The 22352-nt window shown below is 60.4% G+C and overlaps 1 protein-coding gene across 2 annotated transcripts in view; it reads left to right on the top strand.

The window, feature by feature from the left end:
• Window positions 1-22352, top strand: part of SYT7 (synaptotagmin 7) — a 61099-nt gene that overhangs the window by 36720 nt on the left and 2027 nt on the right. Inside the window, exons 6-12 of one of the 2 annotated variants that reach the window (XM_042905524.1) lie at window positions 1331-1702; window positions 5644-5766; window positions 10616-10751; window positions 14868-15138; window positions 18519-18688; window positions 19138-19252; window positions 19784-19983. In XM_042905524.1, the coding sequence (XP_042761458.1) occupies window positions 1331-1702; window positions 5644-5766; window positions 10616-10751; window positions 14868-15138; window positions 18519-18688; window positions 19138-19252; window positions 19784-19983 (1387 nt within the window). The remainder of the gene's footprint in view (window positions 1-1330; window positions 1703-5643; window positions 5767-10615; window positions 10752-14867; window positions 15139-18518; window positions 18689-19137; window positions 19253-19783; window positions 19984-22352) is intronic. The other variant, XM_042905523.1, reaches the window with a different exon arrangement.

Raw genomic sequence — 22352 nt, 5'->3', positions numbered from 1 at the left:
AGTAAAACTTTATTTACAAAGACAGGTGGTGGACCGGATGCGGCCCCCAGGCTATAGTTTGCCAACCCCTGCCCTAGACCGCTGGTTTGGGAAATGGAGGGAGAGGACAGAGAAGGAGGTTGGGACCTCTGAGCTCTGGCCCTGCTGGTCGGAGGTGCTGAAATCTCAGGCCTGGGGACCAAGGAGACAGGTTGCCCGGGGAGGCTGGTGGCGGTGTGTGTCTCTAACCCTTCTTACCCCCATCTCCTGCGATGTTTGCGGGTGCCACTGGCACGGGGAGCATTAGCTAATACGCATGTCCGTGGGCCAGACCTCGTCAGGTCCTCGTGGCAACCCTGGGGCAGAGGCAGCTCAAGGATTACTTTTCACCTGGGTTTTATGAAGAAACTGAGAGGTGGGCTCACTTTTCCAAAGTCCCACGGTCAGGAAGCAGCGGAGATGGGGCTTGAACCCGGGTCACTCTGACCTCATACTACCTCTAATCAGCCGGGTCCTGTTCCCTGTCTGTCCTCGCCCCCTTACTGGCACTTTTCAGGGATGCCGGTGGGCCCGTTAGGAGGGTGGCCTCTTGCAAATGCACGGTCACCCAGTTTTCCATCAGAACAGTGGCCGGAGAAGTGGTTCCCGGGGCTCCCGGCTCATCTGCTCCTTTCCTGGGTCCCCTCCTCTGCCTGGGAGGCATTCCCAAGATATCAGGAAAGGATGCTGAACCTAGAAACGAGGAGGTCTGGAAGGAGGGCAAAGAACTGCACCGATGGCCCTGGCCGTAACGCGGAGGTCTAGGAGTCCGGGGACAGTCCCCAGCCTCCATGGACCAAACATACAAATCACTGGCTCTCCCAGACTCGCCCCACTTTACTAGGCCAGCCCTGTGCCGGCCTGGATTTCCTCATGCCTCCAAAGGCCAGCCGTGCTTAGATCACAGAGGCAGACTTTCCTGGGGTCCCCCAGCGAGACCGCAGCAGCTCCCTCCTACACGGCAGGCACAGGGCCCTGGGGCCGCCTTCACCACGCGGCCTCCAGCCTCCACAGCTCCCGCGGCCACTCAGACAAGGAGGTGTTCGGGGCGCCAGCCGAGCCGAGGCCGGAGGGTGGGCTGGGCCGGGCGACCTGGGCACCTCAGGGCGGGCTCGGGGTTTGGTGGCCCCCCCCCCGGGTGAGGCGGCGGCGGCAACGGCAGCGGCGACCACCGTGACGGAGGCCTGGCGAGGCCTGGCAGCGCGCGCGCCCCGCACCGGGGCCTCCTAGTCCTGACCCTCGGCTTCTCTCTCCTCCACTGTGATCCCTTCACCTGCTTCTCCTTTCTCTCCTCTCCTCCGCCCGCCCCAAGTTTCGAGGACTCCACCCTGTCCACGGCCACTACCCTTGAGTCTATCCCCAGCTCCACGGGAGAGCCGAAATGCCAGCGACCCCGCACCCTGATGCGGCAGCAGAGCCTACAGCAGCCGCTAAGCCAGCACCAGCGGGGCCGGCAGCCCAGCCAGCCCAGCACCAGCCAGAGCCTGGGCCAGCTGCAGGCCCACACGGGCTCGGCGCCGGGCCCCAACCCCCGGGCCTACGGCAGGGGCCAGGCCCGGCAGGGCGCCTCGGCCGGCTCCAAGTACCGGGCGGCCGGCGGCGGCCGCAGCCGCTCCAACCCGGGCAGCTGGGACCACGTGGTGGGGCAGATTCGAAACCGAGGCTTGGACATGAAATCCTTCCTGTAAGTGCCCCCCCCTGAGCGGGCCGGCCCCCACCTCCCGACCCAGCCTCTTTCCCCTCGTCTCCTTGGGAGCGGCTGGTCCCTCGCGACTCTGGCCCTCCGCGGCCAGGCCAGGGTTGCGGGAGCAGACTCGGCTGACCCCTCCCCAGCCTCTTGTGGCTGGAGGCTCCTGCCAGAACCACCCCCACCTCACCCCCGGCCCCCCACCGCCCCCCATCCCCGCGGAAGGATTCTTATCTGAGCCACCCCTCTGGAGGCCGCAGCTCCCCCCACGACTTCGTTCCCTTCCCGGGGCTTGGAGAAGGTCCCCCCACCCCCACTAAAAGTCAGTGGGGACACTAGACAATGCCACCAGGTCGGCCTCCTCTTCCCGCTAGTCCCAGGCTGCTCCTGGCCTCCCTGCCAGCCTCCTCCCCTCCCCCCAAACCTGGGCACCGGCCCTGCCTCCAACCCTCCAGATCACCTCCTCCCTGTAACCCGACTCCGCTCACCTTCCCGCCCCACACTTCCTCCCTCCCTCTCACTTCCTCTGTCCCTGCCATCAGCCCTGTCCTCTGCCTCTCTGACCTTCTACAGCCACCTGTCCTCCAGCTCCCAGAGCGACCCATCCCCTGAGGACAAACCTCAGATGTTCCCCCCAAAGCTTTGGAAACCGTACTTTCTCAATCAGAGCCTTTCAAGTGTACGGGTCTGGGAAGTAACCACACACCGTGGGTATCTTAGCCATCCCTCATTCCCGCCAACCACGCGCTGCCCCGAAACCCCCTCACAGGTAGGGCCCCCACCCAGGGCACCCTCTCTCTGCCATCACTCTGGGCATCTGGACTCTCAGAGCCCGGGGCAGACCTGGGCTTTTGTCCCTGGTATCAGTCGCCTCCTCCGGCCTAACATGACCTTCCTTCCAGGCTCTGGGGATTATTCCCATCACCCAGGCCTTCCTGGGAGCACTTTTCATGGAGCAAGAGACCAGCACTAAGCCTGGGAGAGGAGAAAGGGAGGAGGAAAGGGAAGGCCAAGGTCAAAGCCCAGCTCATTGGCAAGATGTGGGGATTCTGAAGACAAGCAGGGCAGGTCCCTCCAAGCATCCTGCCTCTCCAGCTGAGACTCCAGGCCTCCAGGGCAGACAGGAGTGCTGGCCGTGGCAGAGGCACCCCGACGGAAGAGGCCCTGCCTTGCCAGCTTCCCATATCCGTGCAAGTGGCCTGTGGCCCTGGCCCGGGAGCACGTGCTGCCTGTGACTCTACTCGGCAAATCCAGGCGGTGCCTCTGCTGGGGCTCTCCCCCGTCCAAGGACCCTTGGGGATCCAGCTGGTGCCTGCAGGCGACAAGATGCCCAGCAGAGCCTCCTGGCTTCCAGGTGGTGGTTTGTTTCCGGACGGATGCGGTGGCACTGGTGTGAATTAGGAGAGTGGAGGGAATTGGTTCCGCTGTGGCTTGAACAGAACCGGGAGCCCGCGGGCCCCGCACCCCTCGGCTCCTCCTGAGCTCAGACTGCTCTTTGCACAGCCATTACCCTGCCTCCTGTTCTAGCAGCCATCACACCGGGGCAGGGGCCGTCCCCAGGCCCCGGGAAGAAAGGACCCGGCTGCAGGAAAGCCTCTGTGTACCAACTCTTCCCTGCCCTCTGAGCCCCCCGCCAACTGGGATTTGATGAGCCGGAGCTCAGACACCAGCATCCTTTGTCCACACTCCTCTGCCCGCCTCTGGCTTTATGGGCCCCTCTCCTGCCACCTCTGGAGCTCACCCAGCTCCCCACCTCCGCCTCTTGTCATTCCTCACAGCAGGGGTCGGCAAATTTTTTTCTGTAAAGGGCCAGATTATAAATATTTTAGGCTTTGTGGGACACGTGGTCTCGATCACATTTTTTAAAGCAACACTTTAAACACGCACAAGCCATTCTTAGCTTGTGGGCTGTAGGAAGACAGGCCACCAGCTGTCCTTTGCCCACCTCTGACCCCTGCCTTCCAGTTTCGCTGGTGTGCTTCTGAGGCCCTTTTCTTGCCCCAAATGCTGCCGTCCAGGTAGAGAGTCAGGGCGGGAGGGCTGGCCAGGCCTCCCAGGACCCCACCCCCTCTCGCGGGGAGGGTGGCCATTCCTCCTGCTTAATGGGTGTGAACTCCCCTCCCCAGTAACACCAGCTTCTCCCCAGACCCTCCTCTTGTCCCTCGTTCTCACCCTTGCAGCCTGTGTTGCTGGAGAGAATGACAAATTGGGAATTTATGCAGAGGAGCCGTTTTGTTTTTAAGAAGAGCGAAAAGGAGTATCTGAAAAATGCATTAACCGGGGAAAAACATGTTGTTTTCGCTGGGTTCTCCTTCCCCCAGCTCCACCAGCTCCCGAGCAGCCAAATGGAATTTTACCAACTCTGAAACAGTACCGGTGGGCAGAGAAGAAAAGGAGGATTTGTCCTGAGGGAAGTGGAGTTGTTCCCCGAAAGTTAGATGCCGGCACGAGGGTCAGCCTTGGAGTGACAGGCCCAGGACAAAGATGCCTGACGTGGAAGGACAGTGCAACCACGTAGCTCCCCTCCCTCCCTCGGCCCTCACGGCCATCTCCCACCCACCCCCCCACCCCGAAGGGCCACCCCTCTCCTACTCCAGTTCCCTTTCTGACCACCCTCTGGGAAATAACCACAGCTGGCCCTTCTTATCTAAACCTTGCCCTCTCCGACTGTGGTTGAAGGGGCAGACTTCCTGACCCAGGATCCCCCTCCCCCTTCCAGAACATTCCATCAGGCTTACCAGCTTCCCCTTGGCCCTTCCTGAGACATGCTTTCCTGCCTGCCCCATCCGAGATTCCCCTCTTTCTTTGTTTGGATGAGAGACCCAGCGCTGGATGAACTACAGAAAATGCCCGTGAACTCCGATGGCTTTGAGGGGCAACAGGTCATTTTTTTGGCCCTGGAAATTGCAGGGTGACCCCACAGTTACCCAGGGGTTCTCTGAGAGTGCCCCATACGAAACTTGTCACACCTTGACCGCTGGCCCCATGCTGCTGTCCACATAGCAGCTCCTTGTCTGCCTGGACTCAGCCTCCCTCAAAGCAGGATGGTCACAGCCTCTTCCAGACCTTCCTCCCGACACACACGAGTCTGCAGGACTTCTCCAGACCTTGCCAGGTTCCTGCACGTTCTCTCTCTCCACCTTTGTTTTTTGGTGACTTCTGGACTGCTTCTCCAGGGAAAGGCCCCAGAACTGGACCCAAAAGACTTGGTGGTTATTCCCCGCATCTCCAGGAAGGGGGGTACTCAAGAGAAGGCCCGTGATGGCCAGCGCACCATATGCCAGAAGGGACCTCCATTCTCCTCTGATGGGCCGTGCGTCCAGGGACCCTTCCCAGTATCAAGGACATCTGGCTGACCATGACCCAGAGATGTCTTTACGAGGGGCTTCCCTAAGTACAGGGTGCAGTGCCCATTGGATTTCCAAGCTTTCTAAGAACCTCTCACCTGGGAGCCTAAACCTGCCTGCACAGTCTCAAAGCAAGATGGAAATGGAGCCCCTCCCTCTTCTCCCAGGGGCCCAGATGGTCAGAGCAAGTAGCCTCTGACCTTTGTTCCGCTGGTGATGAATTAACCTTGGCCGTCTGCGTGCCCCCAGGGCCTGTGCTCTCCTCCCCCTAGCCTTCCAGCAGGCCTCTGCCCGGCCCCTTCCCCAATTCTCTCCAGAGAACCTTGCTACGCTCCCAAGGCAGGCTGGGTCTGGGGGCTGCGGACACCTCCCCTCATCCCCTCCCTCCCTCCCTGACTCCCCCCGACTCTGCTCTACAACTGTTGACAGTGCTAAAGTGTGGTTTCTCTCCTGCAGGGCCAGTTTCTTACGCTTTTTTCTTCTCTCTCTTTGTCTCTGTCTCTGTCTCTGTCTCTCTCTTTCCCCCTCCCCGCCCCCACCCACGGGGCCTCCTCGTTTCCTCCCGGCCGGTGGGCTGCCCACCTCGGGCAGGGAAGGCAGGATGGTGGTGCTATCCTTGGTCTTAGGGCTTTCGGAACAGGATGACTTTGCCAATATCCCTGACCTGCAAAACCCAGGAACCCAGCAGAACCAGAACGCTCAGGGGGACAAGAGGTACGAGCACAGGCAAGGGCCTGCGGCGGCAGCGGCAAAGATGGAGGCGTGGAGAGGCCACCTGCCTCCACCAGCCCTGGCCCGGCTGCTGGACGAGGCGGTGGCACCCTCAGCGATCCTGGAGCGGGAGGACTGCCCCCTCCCCAGCTGGTGCCCTCACACGCACCGCCCCCCCCCCCCCGGTGTCCCTTGGGTCCAAGGCCAGTGTGGCTGTCCTGGGACCATTCTGGATCAAGCCTGCTCCCTGGGCACGCTTGCCCTCGCCCGGAGCAAGCCAGCCTTTCTGCCCCATCTCCCTGCTTGCCTCCCCTCATCCTTCATCTCTGCCCTACCCCCTACCCCGAAATCCCCGTTTCTCTGGTGGTTGGGGGGCGGGGGGGATGCAGGGAAGGGGCACCAGCCTGTTCTCCCTCATCCCCGCCACCCCAACCCCCCTCTTGCCTGGAGATCCCGCTGGGGTGTCAGTAGCACCCCACCCCCCGCCCTGCCGCAGGGGTGCTACAGAGGTGTGGCCGAGCTGCTTGGCTGAATGAAGAGAAGTCCCTGGTGGGGAGGGTCTGGGGCATGGGAGAGGCCTGGTGACCAGAAAGAACTGGAAAGGCAGCCCTGAACCTGAGGGAGCAGGAGGAGGGAATGGGCTGAGGGGCCGAGAGCAGCCAGCAGGCGCCGGTCAGGCTCCGTGTTACCAGGTACCCAGCCGCTGGTCCCCAGGAGTTGCCCGTATGGCCACCGCACAGGCCGAGCAGAGGGCTGAGCCTCTAGCCGTCCACAGTCTTGGCCATCAGGAGCTCAGGGAAGCATCTCGTGGTGCCTGCTGTCTCACGGGGCACTCGTGGGGAAGGAGACGGGGTTCAGAGGTCCCGGGGCTCGGGCAGCGTCACAACGGCGGGGTGATCCTGCACCTGGTCTGGCTGCCTCCTATCACCTGGCCTTGGGCTGGGCCAGCCCCACACCTGCAGTCGTGAAGGGAGGGCTCATCACCTTGGTCAGGTCCGCTTCTCGTCAGACCAAAGGCCTGCAGGACAGTGTGCGGGCTGACCGCCAGCATGCCGGCCCTTCTGGCTCTGGTGGTGCCAGAGCCTTGCTCTGCAAACTTGGGCAAGTCGCTGCCCCTGTCTGAGCCTCTGCTTCCTCGTCTGTTGAATAAAGGAGCGGATAGGGTGACCCCTTCCAGCTTGGACATGCTAAGCTTCTAACAAGGGAACAGACCTTCGGACTGGGGGTGGAGGGAGGGCACCCGTCTGATCCTGTCAACCGGACAGGGATCCTGACGGTCCTGGAGGCCCTTAGGGCGGGAAAGACCTGTCCCCGGCTGCCACCAGGGGGCCTGTGGGTTACAGAAGGGTAGGCCAAGTGTTAGACAGCTGACTGCCTGTCCCTCCGGTGACTTCTGGAGACCAGCCCTCTCATTTCATTTTTTCCTGTTGCATGTCTATGGTGGACACAGCCAGAAACCCCCAGAGAGTGGGAGGGGAGAGCGGGACCGGTTCTTTCCCTCAGTGGCACAGATGGTGTCAACCCTCGAGCCCATGTCCTGGGGAGCGGGAGGAACAGAGCCTGCCACCTGGCGCCACAGAAGTCCTGGGCTGGGCCGCGGGCAGGCCAGAGTGCCAAGGGGAGAGGGCCAGGGGGCACGGATGAGAGGCCGCAGGAGGGGGCTGGAAGCCTGCGGCGAACCGAGCTCCTTGCTGGGGAAAGGTGTGAAGCGTGAGGGAGCAGACGCAGGCTGGAAACGAGATTTCACATCACCCATGCGTTCATTAGCTGCCTCCATTTCCACCCACAGCCTATTTTTACCTCTTTGCCATGTAGGTCTAACACGCCCATCCCTTCTGATCATTGCATCAGCTGTCCCTGCCTTCCTGGGAAAGGTGCGTGTAGAGGTGGAGGCCCTGGGCCCTCGCCCCCACCCTGCCTGACTTTCCGGGTGGACACGGGCCATTCCCACCTGGTCACACCCACCCCTTCCATCTCACGGCCTCCGGGGGGGCGTTTCCCGGGTGATTGGGCCCCGCCAGGGTATCCAGAAGGGAGCGCTACCTTCCCGGCACTCTCCCCGTCCCCAAGCTTGGCATTGGCATTGGCACCACCCACGGGCCACCCAGCGCCTTAGGGCTCCACTCGTCTGGATTCCCGGCCCTTTGGACCTTGGAATGGGAGGCTCAGGTCAGCTGCCTCTTCCTCTTCAGCTTCTGCCTCCAGACCCAGAGTCTGCCCCTCTGCCCCCGACCCTTCCCTTCCCCACTCAGCTGACCCCTTGGCTGGATGTCTGGGGTGAAGGGTGGGTCTGTCGGCAGTGGGTTCCTGGGAGGCAGAGGGGCCCCGGCAGGAGGCGCAGCCATTCCAAGTCCCTTGAAGCAAGGTAGGGGCGCATCTAGCAAGCGACACGGAGATGGGAAGGTTGGTCACTACCTCCCTCCCAGGATCCTTGGTGGCCTGGAAGCCCCCCATTCAGGATCTCCCAGTCTCCGGGCCTCAGCACCGTGGGTCCCAAGAACAGAATGCTCTTGGAAGCCTGGAGGGAGGGAAGGAAGGAGGCCAGGACCACCCCAGGCTCCCATGCCCTGCCGCCTTCACCCATCCTTCCCTGCATCCATCCCATCATGCTCTCTGCCACCCCTTCCACTGCTCCTCGGGATCCAAATGGTTTCCACCGTGGCCCCACCCCCACCTGAGTGGGGCGCGGGGCTGGGCGGGGACTCGGCCACCCCCATCGCTCTCCTCGCCCCCAAACCACCATGTTTCCTCTGTCCCGGTGTGTGTCCCCCGCCTCCTCTCTGCCTCTCCTCTCGGCCGCCTCGCTCGTCCCCTCGTCCACCCTGCAGCCTTCTTCACTAGTCTCCGACTAACCTTTCTTGGCCTCTGTCTCTCTGTCTCTCTCTCTCTCTCTCTCTCTCCTCTCCTTCCTCCCATCTGCTCCTCACAGGGATGTCCCTGGGCCGGTGACGGGCCCCTCCGCCTCTCCCTCTGCCTCTCTGTGCACTTGTCTCTCTGTCTCTCTCTGTCCTGTGACCTCCGAGAGCTTCCGTGGCGCTGACCATCTACCCAGGCTGCTTTGCAGCTGTGCTGATGCTGTGGTGTGGCCAGAATAACTCCGACTTTCTCATACCTTCAGCAGTCAATCTGGCGCTCTCCTCCTGTCCCACTCTATTTTTAACCTGACTTTACCTCTCCAGCTATTTCAGTGTCCTCTTCCTCCCCGCGCCTGTCTGCGTGCGCACGTGTCCGCGAGTGTGTGTCCCTGTGTGCACGCGCGCACGTGCGTGGCTACAGCCGCACCTCTGGGAGGGACCCCGGGGTGCGGCCCCGGGCGTGGCGGGGGGGGGTGTTTCATGCCGTCGAGGCGAGGCCGGGTTCTCCCAGCTGGTGCGTGTGCGTCTGATCCTCGGGGTGTCTGTCCCCGAAACAGCTCCCTGCTTTTTCTGTTTCAGTTTGTCCCAATTCACACGCACACCTTGGCATGCCTTGGTCTCCCCGAATGTTTCCTCTCGGGATCTAAGTGTGCACATTGCTGCTGTGTGTGGCATCTCACGGCTCTGGTTGACCTGCCTTGTTGCTGTGCCATTCTCTCCTTGGTCCCCTGGGTGTCTGTGGGGCTTGTGTGCGCTCGTGTGTGTGTATATGTGTGTGTGTGTGTGTGTGCACGCACGTGCACACCTTGCTGTTGGGTCCGGGTATCTTCCCTCCGGGGCCTGGCATATTCTGTGCATGTCTGTCTGCCCATCGTGGCCAACTATGTGCTGACAGCTGGTTCATACCAAGGGTGTGCGTGTCTAGCCCGTGTGTCTGTGGCTCTGGGACTCTCCGAGCTGTTCTATCGTAGCCTGTCGTGAGCCCTACGCCGCCAGTCTTTCCGTCTTTCCCTCGCTGCCTGCCCCACCTCTCCTCCTCATGAGGTGTTCCAGCCTGGTCCCTGGGCAGGCTTTTAGTGTCCCCTTTCTGAGCCCCAGCTGGATGGGGCCTGGGCTCACCACCCAGCTTTCCGGGATCAGCATGGAGTCGGGGTTGCACACAGGGCCTCCCGCGGAGTGGTCCGATCCGGGGCTTCCCGGTGGTGCCCCGTCTCTCTCTGACCCTGGGTGAGAGCCTTCTCCCCTGCACAGTCCTCAGAGCGAGAGAGGAGTGGGGACTGGGGAGCAAGGGGGTGTAGACTCGCCCTATCCACCAGGTGGCTGTTTAAATCTAAATTAGTTTGAGCCGAACAAAGCTGAACATTCTGTTCGCAGTCGCACTGGCCACTTCCAATGCTCGGTAGCCACATATGGACAGTGCAGAAATAGAACACTGCTGTCATCGTAGAAGGTTCTGCTGGCCAGAGCTGTGTGGACAGTGGGCCTGACCTCACCTGGTCAGTCTGAAGGGCACCTGTGTTCTCAGCCTGAACAAACACAGGTGGGGCCTCTGGGAGCCAGCACTCTGGGTGTGTTTGCAGAGGGTAGTGACGCAGAGGGGTAACATGGATGTGCCACCAGGGGAGCCTCCCCTGCTGGGTTGGAGCCAGCAGGGACGACAGGGGCCTCTGGGGAGGGGCGCACGCTCAGATACCACCACGCAAGCAGTGCCCGGATGGGGGGGGGATTTTCGGGGGGAGCGGGAAGAGTGGGAATACCCACCAAAACAGCACCCACGGGGCCAGCCACGCCGAATTACGCTGAGGCGAGGGGAATGGGCCCTGAGCGCTGGTTTAGGGGGAAACCAGGCCTCCCCATGGACAAGAGCCTAACTCTTGCTGACCCACAGGAGTGGCAGCTGCTTGGGTCTCAGAGAAGGTCCCGCCGCCACCCAGGCCAAGGTGCCCAGCCCAGCCCACCTCCCGACCCGTGCTCATTTGGATTCCCCCCACCCCCAGGTTGCCTGCAGGAGGGAAGGCGGTGAACACAGCCCCAGTGCCCGGCCAGACACCCCACGATGAGTCTGACCGCCGGACAGAGCCACGCTCCTCCGTCTCGGACCTCGTCAACTCCCTCACCAGTGAGATGCTCATGGTGAGAAGGGCAGGAGGCCTGGGACCCAGGCAGGAGCTGGATTGGGGGGGGGGGGGGGCGGGGCAGGGGAGGGGACGCATGTGGCAATTGGTGACGGCATGGGAGTTGTCCACTCAGGAAGGGAAACCGGCATGGTGACTGAGTGAGTGAGGCTTGGGTTCTTTTCTGAGCTCTTTCATCAAAACAGACTCTCTGTGCCTCAGTTTACTCATTGGTCAAATGAGAATAAGAACGCCCGTCTTTCTCCGGTCTCTTTCTGAGTTGAGTGGGGGAAAACCTACTCATGTGAGATATTTTTATGATCGTCCGAGGAAAGGCTTGGGGCAGAATCCGTCCCCTCTCTTGGACTGGCACCCCACTGAGTGGAGGTGTGAGGCAGAGCTTCCAATGGGGTGGGTCTCATACGCCCATTCTTGGGACCCTCCCCCCCCCCCCGCCCCCATTGCTGGGGGCCAGCTGAGGCCCCAAGATAACAGGAGAGTAGGAGCCCCCCTGATCATGATTCCTACGAAGGAACAACTGTGGTGAGGGCCTTCTGTGCACACCCCACTCCACCGGGATCCCAGCCCTGTGGTTCCGGGGCATTTTCACCAAGACGGAGGTTGCAGCTCCACGTTGCGCCCCCTGGTGGCGGCAGCAGCAAGGCACAGCCATCTGCCCCACTTGTGCTCCCCAAAGCGCCCCAGGAGGGCCGCCACGGGGCCGGGACACTGTGACACGGCAGCCAAAGGTTTGCAGGTGGCAGTCAAAGTTTGGCAGCTCCGAAATCCCAAGGAGGCTTAGGGCATCAAGTTGGGAAGCCGGTGCCTGCTGTGTTCCTACTGGACCTGACCTGGGACAAGTCATTCCCGTTCCCCAGACCTGAGTCCCCTCCCCGATCCCTCCTGTAGAGAGAGAGAAGCAGGTGTGCGGGCTCTCAAGCCCTTGCCAGTGCTGACACCATCCAGTTCAGAGTTCCCTTGCCCGTGGCCTGGTGCCACAACTGCCACCTGCCTGAGGCCCCAGAGCCCCAGGCCCCACCCTTCGCCCCCATAGCACTCCAGCCAGCTCTAACCATCCACCCCCAGTGCCCCTTTCTAGCCCGGGAGCTTCTCACGTTGTAACATGCACACGAATCGCTGGGAGATCTTGCGAAAATGCAGATTCCCGCAGGTGCGCCTCACTGGCTCAGGCAGAAGAGCGTGCGACTCTTGATCTCAGGGTCATGAGTTCGAGCCCCATGTTGGGTGTAGAGATTACTTCGATAAACAAAACTTAAAAAAATACCGACTCCCGGTCAGCAGGCCTGAGGTGGAGCCTAGAGTCTGCGTTTCTCTTGGATCTAGATTAGGGCATCAGATTTTCTCTGCTCCAGATTTGGTCTCCCTTGGGCCTCGACACCTAGGCCCCTGCACGCCTGGCCCTCCTCTGCTCTCTTGTCCGTCTTCCCCACCCACATGGATGGGCCCAGCCATACTGACCCCTGGATGGGCCCTGCCCCGGCCCATCCTGCCTCCCTGCACAGCCCCCTAATGGGTTACAGCTTCCTGGCAGTCAGGATCCCAGAAGGGACTGGCCCGTTCCCAGCCAGCTCGCTGCCTGCTGCTTGCTGCCCCCAGGGAGGAGCTGACAGCATCAGGCCGAGGAAGACAGTGCAGGCCCGAGGGCCCTCTCACGGGGTAGGCTCCGGCTGAACCCTGAGCTCAGAGGTGGGCAGGCAAGGTCTAATTGCCCAACCCTAGCCCAAAGCAGGGTCATGGTCATTAATGATGAAGATAAGCAGGCCCCTGGCTGGCAGAAGCTTGGGGTCAGGAGTTAGGCCCCCACTGCTGGCCCAAGGAAGGGATTGAGGGAAAAGGGTTAGAGGACACGCCAGGCCACACCCCTGTCTGAGTCACCCCGGCTCTGGCATGCTTTTTGATGCTTGTTTCTACTGGGGCAGGGGCTCAGGCAACATCTCCCCTAGGGCCACAGCAGGGGTGGCCAGTCTGGTTGCCGTGGAAACAGCTCCTCGGGCTGCCCCGGCTGGTTAATTAGGGCTTAGGACTGTAGTTTTGAAAAGCCGGGAGTGGGCACGGAGTGAGGCCCAGCCTGGGCCTCCCACCCCCTATTTGGGAACCAAGAGCCAAGTGACCAGAGGGACCTCAGTTGGGGCTGGGGCCACCTGGGCTCCGGTCACCAGGGACTCCACCCAAACTACAGAAGGAACAGGAGGGGCAAGAGGTCTTTGCTGGCCCTGCCTACTCACGTGAGGCCCCGGGCTAGGCTGGCAGCGGCCAGGGCCAGACTGCAGAGTAGGACGGGAACCCACCGAACCCTCCCAGGAGCCCCGCGGGATACATGCTATGGTCCCATTCTGCAGATGCAGAATCTAAGGTTCACGGGCAGTGAGGCTGGTACCGGCACAGGGAGGGAGTGCAGGGGCACACCGGACCTGGGGAGGGAAGCCACGTTCTCAGTGGGCCTGCGGGGGCCCTGGATCCGGCCAACGGGTAGGAGCTGGAGGGACCCTCTTCCACGGCGAGGAGGAGCAGGGGAGGCCGCTCAGCCCGCCTTCCAGCTCCAGACGGGACCAGGGTGCGGCCGATGAGGCCCCGGATGCTGGATCTGAGTGTCAGAGTGAGGGGAGCCAGGACACCCGTGATGGCTGGGTGCTGACCTGGCTTTGAGTTTCAACTCCCTATTGACTCAGGGGTGACTTGAGGCACGCTGATCACCTCTCTGCGCTCCAAACCGACCTGGTACATGGTAGTGCCTGCCTCACTCAGAGGTCGTAGGGAGTAAATGAGTACAGGGCAGAGAGCACAGGGCGAGTTACTGTTCTTCGTGTGATTCAAATCTTCTCACCTGGGGCGGGTGAGTCCTCACGGGCTTGAAGGGGGAGGGGTGGTTCTCGAAATTGCCCTGGGACGTGAGGCTGCCTTGGTGGAAAGAGTGGGCTTTGAGGTCAGAGAGGGTCCATACTGCTGTGCAATCTTGGCCGTGTGACTTAACCTCTCTGAGCCGGTCTCCTCAGCTAGAGAGTGGTGATAAGTGCCTCGCCCGACTGTTGGCAGGATTCAGTAAGAAGGTGATGTAAGAGTCTTCTGCCATGGTAGGTACACACTATATATATTCTTATTATCTGTATTATTTGGTATCTCAGAGCCTGGAGGAAGGACAGGGCACACGGAAGACTTCTGCAGGGGAAGTGGGGAGAGAAAATGGGCCAGCAGTTTTGGCCTAAAATGTGGTAACATGAGCACCGACTCTGGCTCTCCTCCAGTCACCGGAAGAGCTTTCAGAGAGAGGGATGCCTGGGCCCCTTGGACCCCTGGGTCTGGAGTGAGACCCGGGGAGCTGGGAAACCTCCCCACGTATTCCCAGTGAGCAGCCACAGCCGAGAAGACTTGGCTGGGAGACCCTCCCCCAAATTACTTCCTAGGTTTTCAACATCAGCGTGGGAAGGGGACACCCACGCCACCCTCCACGTGTATGTCTGTTGCGGGCCCCACCCCCAGAGTGGGACCGAATGCAGGTGGAGCCCTTCCTTCCAGTGGCCCTCAGCCCCGGGTTGCGGTACAGACAGCTGAGGAGCTTTTAAAACAATTCTGCCGCCCCGGGCCCTCGCCAGCCCCATCAAATCGGGCTCTCTGGGGACGGGGCCTGGGAACCTGTATTTTTAGCATCTCTACGTGAATTTATGCCTTACACAGATTAGATGTGGCTCCTGAAAACTCGCCTGTCTCATTGCGTAAATCACGTCACTCTCAGAACCCCAGAGAGTCACCTTCCAAAGAAATAGCTTGGCCAACTCTTTTGAGATGGGAGCGGTCTCCCTGCTCTGTTCTGTGGGCCCCGCAGAGCTGTGGAAGGGCGGAAGGCAGGAAGGGGACGCTCGGGGGACCCAGGGCTTCCAGGGGAGGCCAGGGGGTGGGGTGCGCACTGCTCTGGGGTTCCGGGGGACAGGGGCTGTCCCGGCTCTGCGCCCCCCCCCCCCCTTGCGGGACCGGAGCATCCTGGCCCAGATGTGAACGTGAGATAGATCACCACCAGCCCCACATTGCGCCCAGAGGGAGAGCCAGCTCTCGGCAGCGGGGACGTGGCCTCAGGCACAGGGAGACTTCCTAACCCCGCCGGCCTCTCCCCCACCCCCAGCTGTCCCCAGGCTCCGAGGAGGACGAGGCCCACGAGGGCTGCAGCCGGGAGAACCTGGGCCGGATCCAGTTCAGTGTCGGCTACAACTTCCAGGAGTCCACACTCACTGTGAAGATCATGAAGGCCCAGGAACTGCCAGCCAAGGACTTCAGCGGCACCAGCGACCCCTTTGTCAAGATCTACCTGCTGCCGGACAAGAAGCACAAGCTGGAGACCAAGGTGAAGCGGAAGAACCTGAACCCCCACTGGAATGAGACCTTCCTCTTTGAAGGTGAGGCTGGGGCCGCACCCCACCCCCACCCAGAGTCCCCTCTTCCCCGCCACCACGGCCCCGCTCAGCTGCACGGGTACAGACGGGCGCACCCACGCGCGCATCCACACCTGCGTGCACCCGCCCACGCAGGCACGTGTTTGAGCCCAGTGAACCTGCCGCATTTCGCGTCTAGCTGGGATCAGGTTACCGGGGGCCGTGGGAGCCGCACCACGGCCAGAGGCCCGGGAACCGAACTAGACCACCTCCTGGGCTTTCAGCTCAGACACAGGGCTCACCCTGAGTGAGGAGGGCAGGCAGGCAGGGAGGCGTCCACAGGACCCAGGGGCGGAGCACCGGGAGCAGTCATAGGTTAGCGGTTGAGAGCACGAGCTATGCAACCCCCCCCCCCCCCCCCCCCCCCCCGCCGGTTGTCTGTTCGAAACCCGGCTCGGCCACTTCCTAGCCGTGTGACCGGGGGCACGTTCCTGAACGTCTCTGTGTCGTGGTTTCTTCGTCTCTAAGACAAAGATAATCCCAGTGAGGGTTGGAGACAAATCCGTGAATTGCGAAGGCAGGCACGATACCCAGAGAACCCATGAGCGCAGTTTGTTAAATACACTCTGTCCGCTCCCCTTCGCTGAGCCCTTCCCCTGTACTTCCTCCCGCCCCCACCGCATCCAGATGCACGGGAACAACAGCTCTGAACCATGCCCCTGGCTCCTAGAGAGCACTGAGACAAATGTCTCTCCTGCAGACTCTCTCTGAAGGCCGCCTTTATCTCTTATCTCTGAGGATGCGAGGTAACCAGGAAGCTGGGTGCGAGATCAGGGAGTGATTTCCGTCCCAGCCCTTTTTTGGTGCCTGGGCTCCACTTAGAGAAGCCATTGCCCTTTCCTGACACGGCTCAACCAGTGAGAATAGGTCCCTACAACTCCAACTGCCAGGTGCCTTGGCGCTCTGGAATTTTCAGTGTGTGCCCCGAGGAATCTTCCCTGCCTGGTGTCCCAGCCATTTGACACCCCACCCGTTCTGCAAGGTGGCAGCCAGCTCGCCTCAGATAAATCGTTGAGGGTGAGCTAGTGGGTGCTTGTGTGTTTCCGGACCCTTCTCCTCCCCAGTGCGGTGTGGGGGCCGGGGAGAGGCTCCGCTCTGCAGGTGCGTGTAGCCAGCTGACGGGGCGAGGTTTATGAGCATATCTTCGATCCACTGGTCTCTTCTGCAACATTTATCTAGACTCAGCGATGGGCTGGGCGCTGTTCTCGGCACTGGGGGGTGCAGAAAAGGGCAAGGCACCATTGGCCCTCAAGGCGTTCCTGACCTAATGGAAGACACAGAAGTGTAGATAATGAAGGCATACGCTGCAGGGCAGATGCTGTAGGAACCCACTACGAGCTCCCCTTGGTAGTGTTGGAAGACATTCCCCAGAGTGGGGGCCATTCAGGATGGGTTTTGATAGATGAATAGGAGTTTGCCCAATAAGAGTCTTCCTCCTCTGCTGTTGAAGAGGCTGACTCCTGTGCGGCGACCTCCTGGAGCCACCACCGTTTCTAGAACACTTGTCCTCATGCGTTTCACCTGGATAGATGCCAAAGGTCCCCTGGGCAGGTCCCTGGCGGGGGGCAGTGCGGAGGGGGGACTCCCAGATGAGCAAGACAGAGCCCCCTTCGGTCTGAGGAGGAAGCCCTGAAGAAATTCAGAGGCTGGGGACTTGGGGAACATAGGATTTCCCCTTCCAGCACACCACTCCTCTCAGAGGCATTTCTGCTTCTAGCATCTGGCGGAACGTGCCAGAATCCTCCAGAGCTCTTTCTTTCCCTTCATCTTCTCCACCAGTCGGGCTGAGGTGTTAAGTGTCCTCTCTCCTTCCTGCTCACACCCTAGTTCAGGCCCTCACCATCTCAGGCCTCCAGGCTGCGCCCTAGACCCCCTGCGCCTCCCAGGCCGGCCCCTCCTCTGACCAAGCCTCCCCGGTCCAATGACTCCGGCTTCAGCCCTTCCCCAAGGCCTCCTACCATCCATTTCCATCCCACTCAGGCTCCCTCCCCTGGCTCTCCCTCTGGTCTTATCTCCCGCTGCACCCCGGCACACTCCAGCAGCTCGGTCAGGCCATTTCGCTGGCATTCATTCATTCTTCCAATTATTGATCCACTTAAACAAATACTTATCAAGTGCCTACTATGTGCCAGAAACAGCGTTAGATGCTGGGATCCGGTGGTTGAGGGCAGCGATGCCTTCCTGGAAATCCTCGCCTAGTGGGAGTCAGACTCAAGGAAACAGATACATCTCTGTGACAGCCCCAGGGTGTGTGACGTGAAAAGAAATTGCTGGAACGTAGAGCAGGGGATCCGACCCCGTCTGGGATGTCAGGAAGGAAAGCGGTGACCTGTTCAGGAAGAGGAAAGGCCAGGGTGGGTCACAGAGGCGCCACCAGGCAGGAGAAGCCGGGTGCCGAAAAGCCGGGAAGGAGGCTGGTGCGGTGAGAGCCCATCGCCGGCCAAGAGTGCTCACAAGAGGGGCAGAGAGAGGTCAGCGGGCCAGGCTGTACAGAAGGACTTGAAGCCAAGGCAGGGCACGCAGCTTTTACTCTAAGTGCCCTGGGAGCCACTGAAAGGCTTTAAGCGAGGGAGTGTCATGATGTGATTTCTATTTTTAAGGGATCGCTCTGCTGTGTTGACAATGGACGGTAGGAGAAGGCGTGCAAGTAGGGAGGGCGGTTTGGAAACTCTCGCGGCTCTCTAGGCAAAATGTGCCAGCGGCGGGGATGAGGGAGGAGAAGGGGACAGCCGCAGGATCTGTTGAGGAACAGTGAAGGACAGGCCGATGCCCTGGAAGGAAGCAGGGGGGAAGCGCGAGTCCTAGGACAAGCATCCACTCCTGTCTCTCTGTGTCTTTGCCGCTTCCTCCACCTCGAGTCCTCCTGGGACTTGGCTTCTGGTGGCCGTGGCCACCTCCGACAGGGCCACCTGCCCAGGCTTGTCTCGGGATGATCGGCAGTGGCAGGGCTTCCCAGAGAGAAAGGGGCCGCTGCCCGGCCACCAAGACAGCCATGTGACAAACGAGTGGGTCAGTGGTCCCCATTCTGCTCTCTATCAGCTGGGAGACTTGGGGCAAGTAATTTAAGCCATCCGCGGCTCAGTCTCCTCTTCTGTGAAACGTACGAGATGCCATCCACCTTGGAGAACCGTCAAGAGAGACAGATGTGACGGGGACAGTTCTTGCTAATGCTGCGGGAAGGTCTGAATTCGGCTGCTGCCTGCTGTGCCTCAGTGGGGCGGCAGCGGGACCGCACGGGGGCCGGCCCTCTTCCTCCCGGGGCCTCCCTGCCCTGGAGCATCACCCTGCCCAGGCCCTGTGTGGCCCCTCTGTCTCACTCTTCACCCAGGCTGTCTGTCCCCCAGGTTTTCCCTACGAGAAGGTGGTGCAGAGGGTCCTCTACCTCCAGGTCCTGGACTACGACCGCTTTAGCCGCAATGACCCCATTGGAGAGGTGTCCATCCCTCTCAACAAGGTGGACCTGACCCAGATGCAGACCTTCTGGAAGGATCTGAAGCCATGCAGCGATGGGAGTGTAAGGCCCCACTTGTGGGTCCCTGGCTTGGGGGCTGGCAGGTCAGGGCTGGCAGATCTGGTTCTGGTCCCCTGGCATGTCAGGAGGGTGGGGGGGGGAGGTGCAGCCAGTGCACAGGGCAGCGGAGTTCCCGCCCTGGGTCTCAGAGCTGGTGCACCGCGCTGGGGAGAATTGCCTGAGCTGTGACAAGGAACCTGGACTCTGCTCAGGGAGTGGGGGCTCATGGGGCGTGGGGGTGGCGCCCAGAACTGCCAGATGAGGGGACACCAGGTGTGACAGAGGTGACAGATGGGGGTGGGTAAGCACCCCAGCCAGCCAGAGTTCTCTAACTGTCCCCTCTCCCCTAGTCCCCAAGCCCTCGTGTTCTCCCTCCCAGAGGAGCTGAGGCAAGGCTGGGGGACAACCCTCTCCAAAGCCCAGGCTCACCTCCCCCACCTTATCCCTCCCAGGGGAGCCGAGGGGAGCTGCTCTTGTCTCTCTGCTACAACCCCTCTGCCAACTCCATCATCGTGAACATCATCAAAGCCCGGAACCTCAAAGCCATGGACATCGGGGGCACATCAGGTGCTGGGGCCTGTCATCACAGAGGGTGGATGGACTGGGGAGTTGTGGGGACGTGAGGGTCATGCTGGATGTGGAAAGCAGGGTCTGAGCTGTGGCACTCACCCCTGACCGTCCTACCCCACCTCTGGTCTCAACTCCTCTACCCTAGAGCCCTAGGTGGCCCCCTCTGGAGCACCCCTGGGGTCAGCATCATCTTGGACTCTCCCCTTACCAGAATCAGAGAGAAGGGGAGCACTGTGGTGGGAGACCTGGGCTCCAGCCTCAGCTCGGAGACTACTGTGGGGCTCGGCCTCTGTGGGGTTGGGTTTCCTCCTTTCTGTTCACAATAGGGCCCTGGGTGATGGCTGAGGTCCCTTCCAGTTCACCCATCCGCTGGTCCCCAGATCCCTCTCCTTGTTGCTTAGGGCTTTCCTCACCTTCTGGGGAAAGCTTACAGTCCCTCCTGCCCCAGTTTCCACACTTGGAGAAGGAGGGGGATCCTGGGGAGCCCCCCACACTGCCCATCTGACCATTCTCCTACCCATCTGCCAGACCCCTACGTGAAGGTGTGGCTGATGTACAAGGACAAGCGGGTAGAGAAGAAGAAGACAGTGACGATGAAGAGGAACCTGAACCCCATCTTCAATGAGTCTTTTGCCTTTGATATCCCCACTGAGAAACTGAGGGAGACAACCATCATCATCACTGTCATGGACAAGGACAAGCTTAGCCGCAATGACGTTATTGGCAAGGTAGGGGCCTCGTGGGAGGGGTAACGCACCTGTCCTCACAAGAAGGAGCAGGGGTAGTAGGTGAGCTCAGGGCTGAGCAGCAGGAGAGAGAAGGGCCAGTCTTTTCCCCTCTCTGGGCCTCCATTTCATCTGAAAATGAGAGGCTAGGACAAAATCTCCCTTAAGTGTCCTCCTGTGGGTTCAGCAGCTCAGGACAGACCACTGGGAGGGCAGGGAAAGAAGGAAGTGGGAGAAAGAAGCGCCCTGGATCCCCAAAAGAGGATTTGCTGGACAGGACCCTCGGGCAAGGTAAGGACCTCCGAGCAACGTCACCCAGGTCCCATCTTCAGAGGGCAAGCTATGCGGGCCAATGTCAAGAGCTGCAGCGAGACTCCAAATACCTGGCTTCAGTTGCCACCTCATCTGCTACTAAAAGCTGTGTGACCTTGGGCAAGTCACTTGTCTCTCTTTACCTGCGGTGTCCTCATTTTTTAAAAAAAGTGTATTGATTTATTTGGAGAGAGACAGAGACAGTGCAAGTGGGGGAGGAGCAGACAGAGAGGGAGAGAGAGAGAGGGAGAGGACTCCGGGCTGCCAGAGCAGTGCCCGATGTGGGGCTCGAACTCAAAAAAACATGAGATCATGACCTGAGCTAAAACCAAGAGTCAGACGCTCAACAGGACTGAGCCACCCAGGCGCCCGAAGTGTCCTCATTTGTAAAACGGAGCTAATAGTACCAACCCTATAGCACTTCACCCAATGGTGTGAGAATTGCCTGAGATATGTGGGTATCCTCCTTGTAGAAAGTGACCTCTTCTCATCATCTACTAACCAAAAAATCCATGCCAGTCCTTCGGTTTTTCCAGGATGTGATTCTGTGACACAAACCCTTCTGTTTCTCTACTTTGAAATGTCTGTCCCTGTGTTCATTTATGGTTTTAGTGTTGAGAGGTTGGGCTTGGGAATCAGACCTCCTGGGCCCAGCCCCCCTCTCGACAGCCATGACCTTTCTGCGCCCCATCTCCTCCTCTCACGATGAGAGTAAGACAGTCCTAACCTCACAGGCGACACCCCTAGTACAGTGCTTAGAAGGTATGTGTTAGCTGCCATTATAATAAAAGTTATTTTTGAAACATTCCTACTAAGGGCATGTTTGTGCATCTGGGCGCGGAGCTTTGACCAGGAGCAGTGCAGGAAGCCAGTGATCAGGGCAGGCCAGGTGAAGGACAGATGCCAGACGCCCATGAGGAGAGACTATGGATCACCTGGTCTTACCCCTGGCGCGACCCAGGGGTAAATGGGGGTAAATGGGAAAGGATGGCCTGGGCCCCCGCAGGGAAGGGGGCCAAGGTGGAGGCAAGCCTCAGACAGATGGGGTTGAAGAACTTAGCTCCTGGGGCTAAGGGAAGCAGGGGGCCTCAAAGAGGATACCTGAGTCCTGCCCCCCACCTGGTATGGCCCAGGGAGCATGACTGACCAGCCTGTGGTCACAGGTGGGACAGTTTCTCAGGGTGGCGTCACCCATACCCCAGCAGGACCATGTGTTCCGAGCAGGCCTGAGGCCTGCTAAGCCCCCTCCTTGACCAGCTGGGGCCAAGGACCACATAGCCACATCTACTTCTAAGCTTTTCTGAAGCTTAGCCTTTTCGAGTTGGGTGTCCTTTAGATACAAATTATAGCTGCTTTTGAAACCATCTTCTGTTGCCCGAACGAAGGTGAAGGAGGATTGGTTCTCACTTTGGCCTGGGTAGCTCAGGGAGCCCTATGCTTCTAACCGGCCACCGGTCACAAGGCTGGGGTCAGCTGGAGGACCACGTGCGCGGCGCCACGAGGCCGCCCCTAACGCAGAAGGCTGCAGGATTGGGCTGATAGTGCAGAGCCAGAAGGACCTAGATTTACATTCCTCCGCACCACTTACAAATTCCGTGACTGTGGGTGAGTTTCTTCACTCTCCACGCCTTTGTTTCTCCATCTGTAAAATGGGGATCCTATACCTGCCGCACAGGTAAGGATAGGATGATCTGTGTGTAGAAAGCCCCGAACCCGGGGCTCAGTGTGCAGTAAGTGGTGAGGAGGTAGGAGGACTCGTAAGGCAGGAGAGATTGACAGCAGCCAACAGGTAGGGCAGGGAAGGGCGTGGGAACAGACCGTCTCCACCCCACCTTCGACCCCCATCCCCCACTGCAAAGCAGGTCAGGAGTCTTAACTGGGAAGGGCCAGGCATGCCCAGGCTCCCGGAGGGAAGTGCCACTAGGAAAGTAGGTCATTGCTGGCAGGGAGGAGGCCGGAGGGAGCCTCTGAGGGGAGGTTGTCTCTGTGGGCGGAGGTCCCTTGGTCCCCAAGATCTTGATCTCGGGGTGTCATTGAGGAGATGGAGTGTCACCCCCGGC

This window comes from Panthera leo, chromosome D1, assembly GCF_018350215.1.
Source record: "Panthera leo isolate Ple1 chromosome D1, P.leo_Ple1_pat1.1, whole genome shotgun sequence".
In the NCBI taxonomy this organism is placed as follows: Eukaryota; Metazoa; Chordata; class Mammalia; order Carnivora; family Felidae; genus Panthera; species Panthera leo.
Note: the sequence above shows the minus strand (reverse complement) of the source record. Positions and strands in the feature narration are given on the sequence as shown.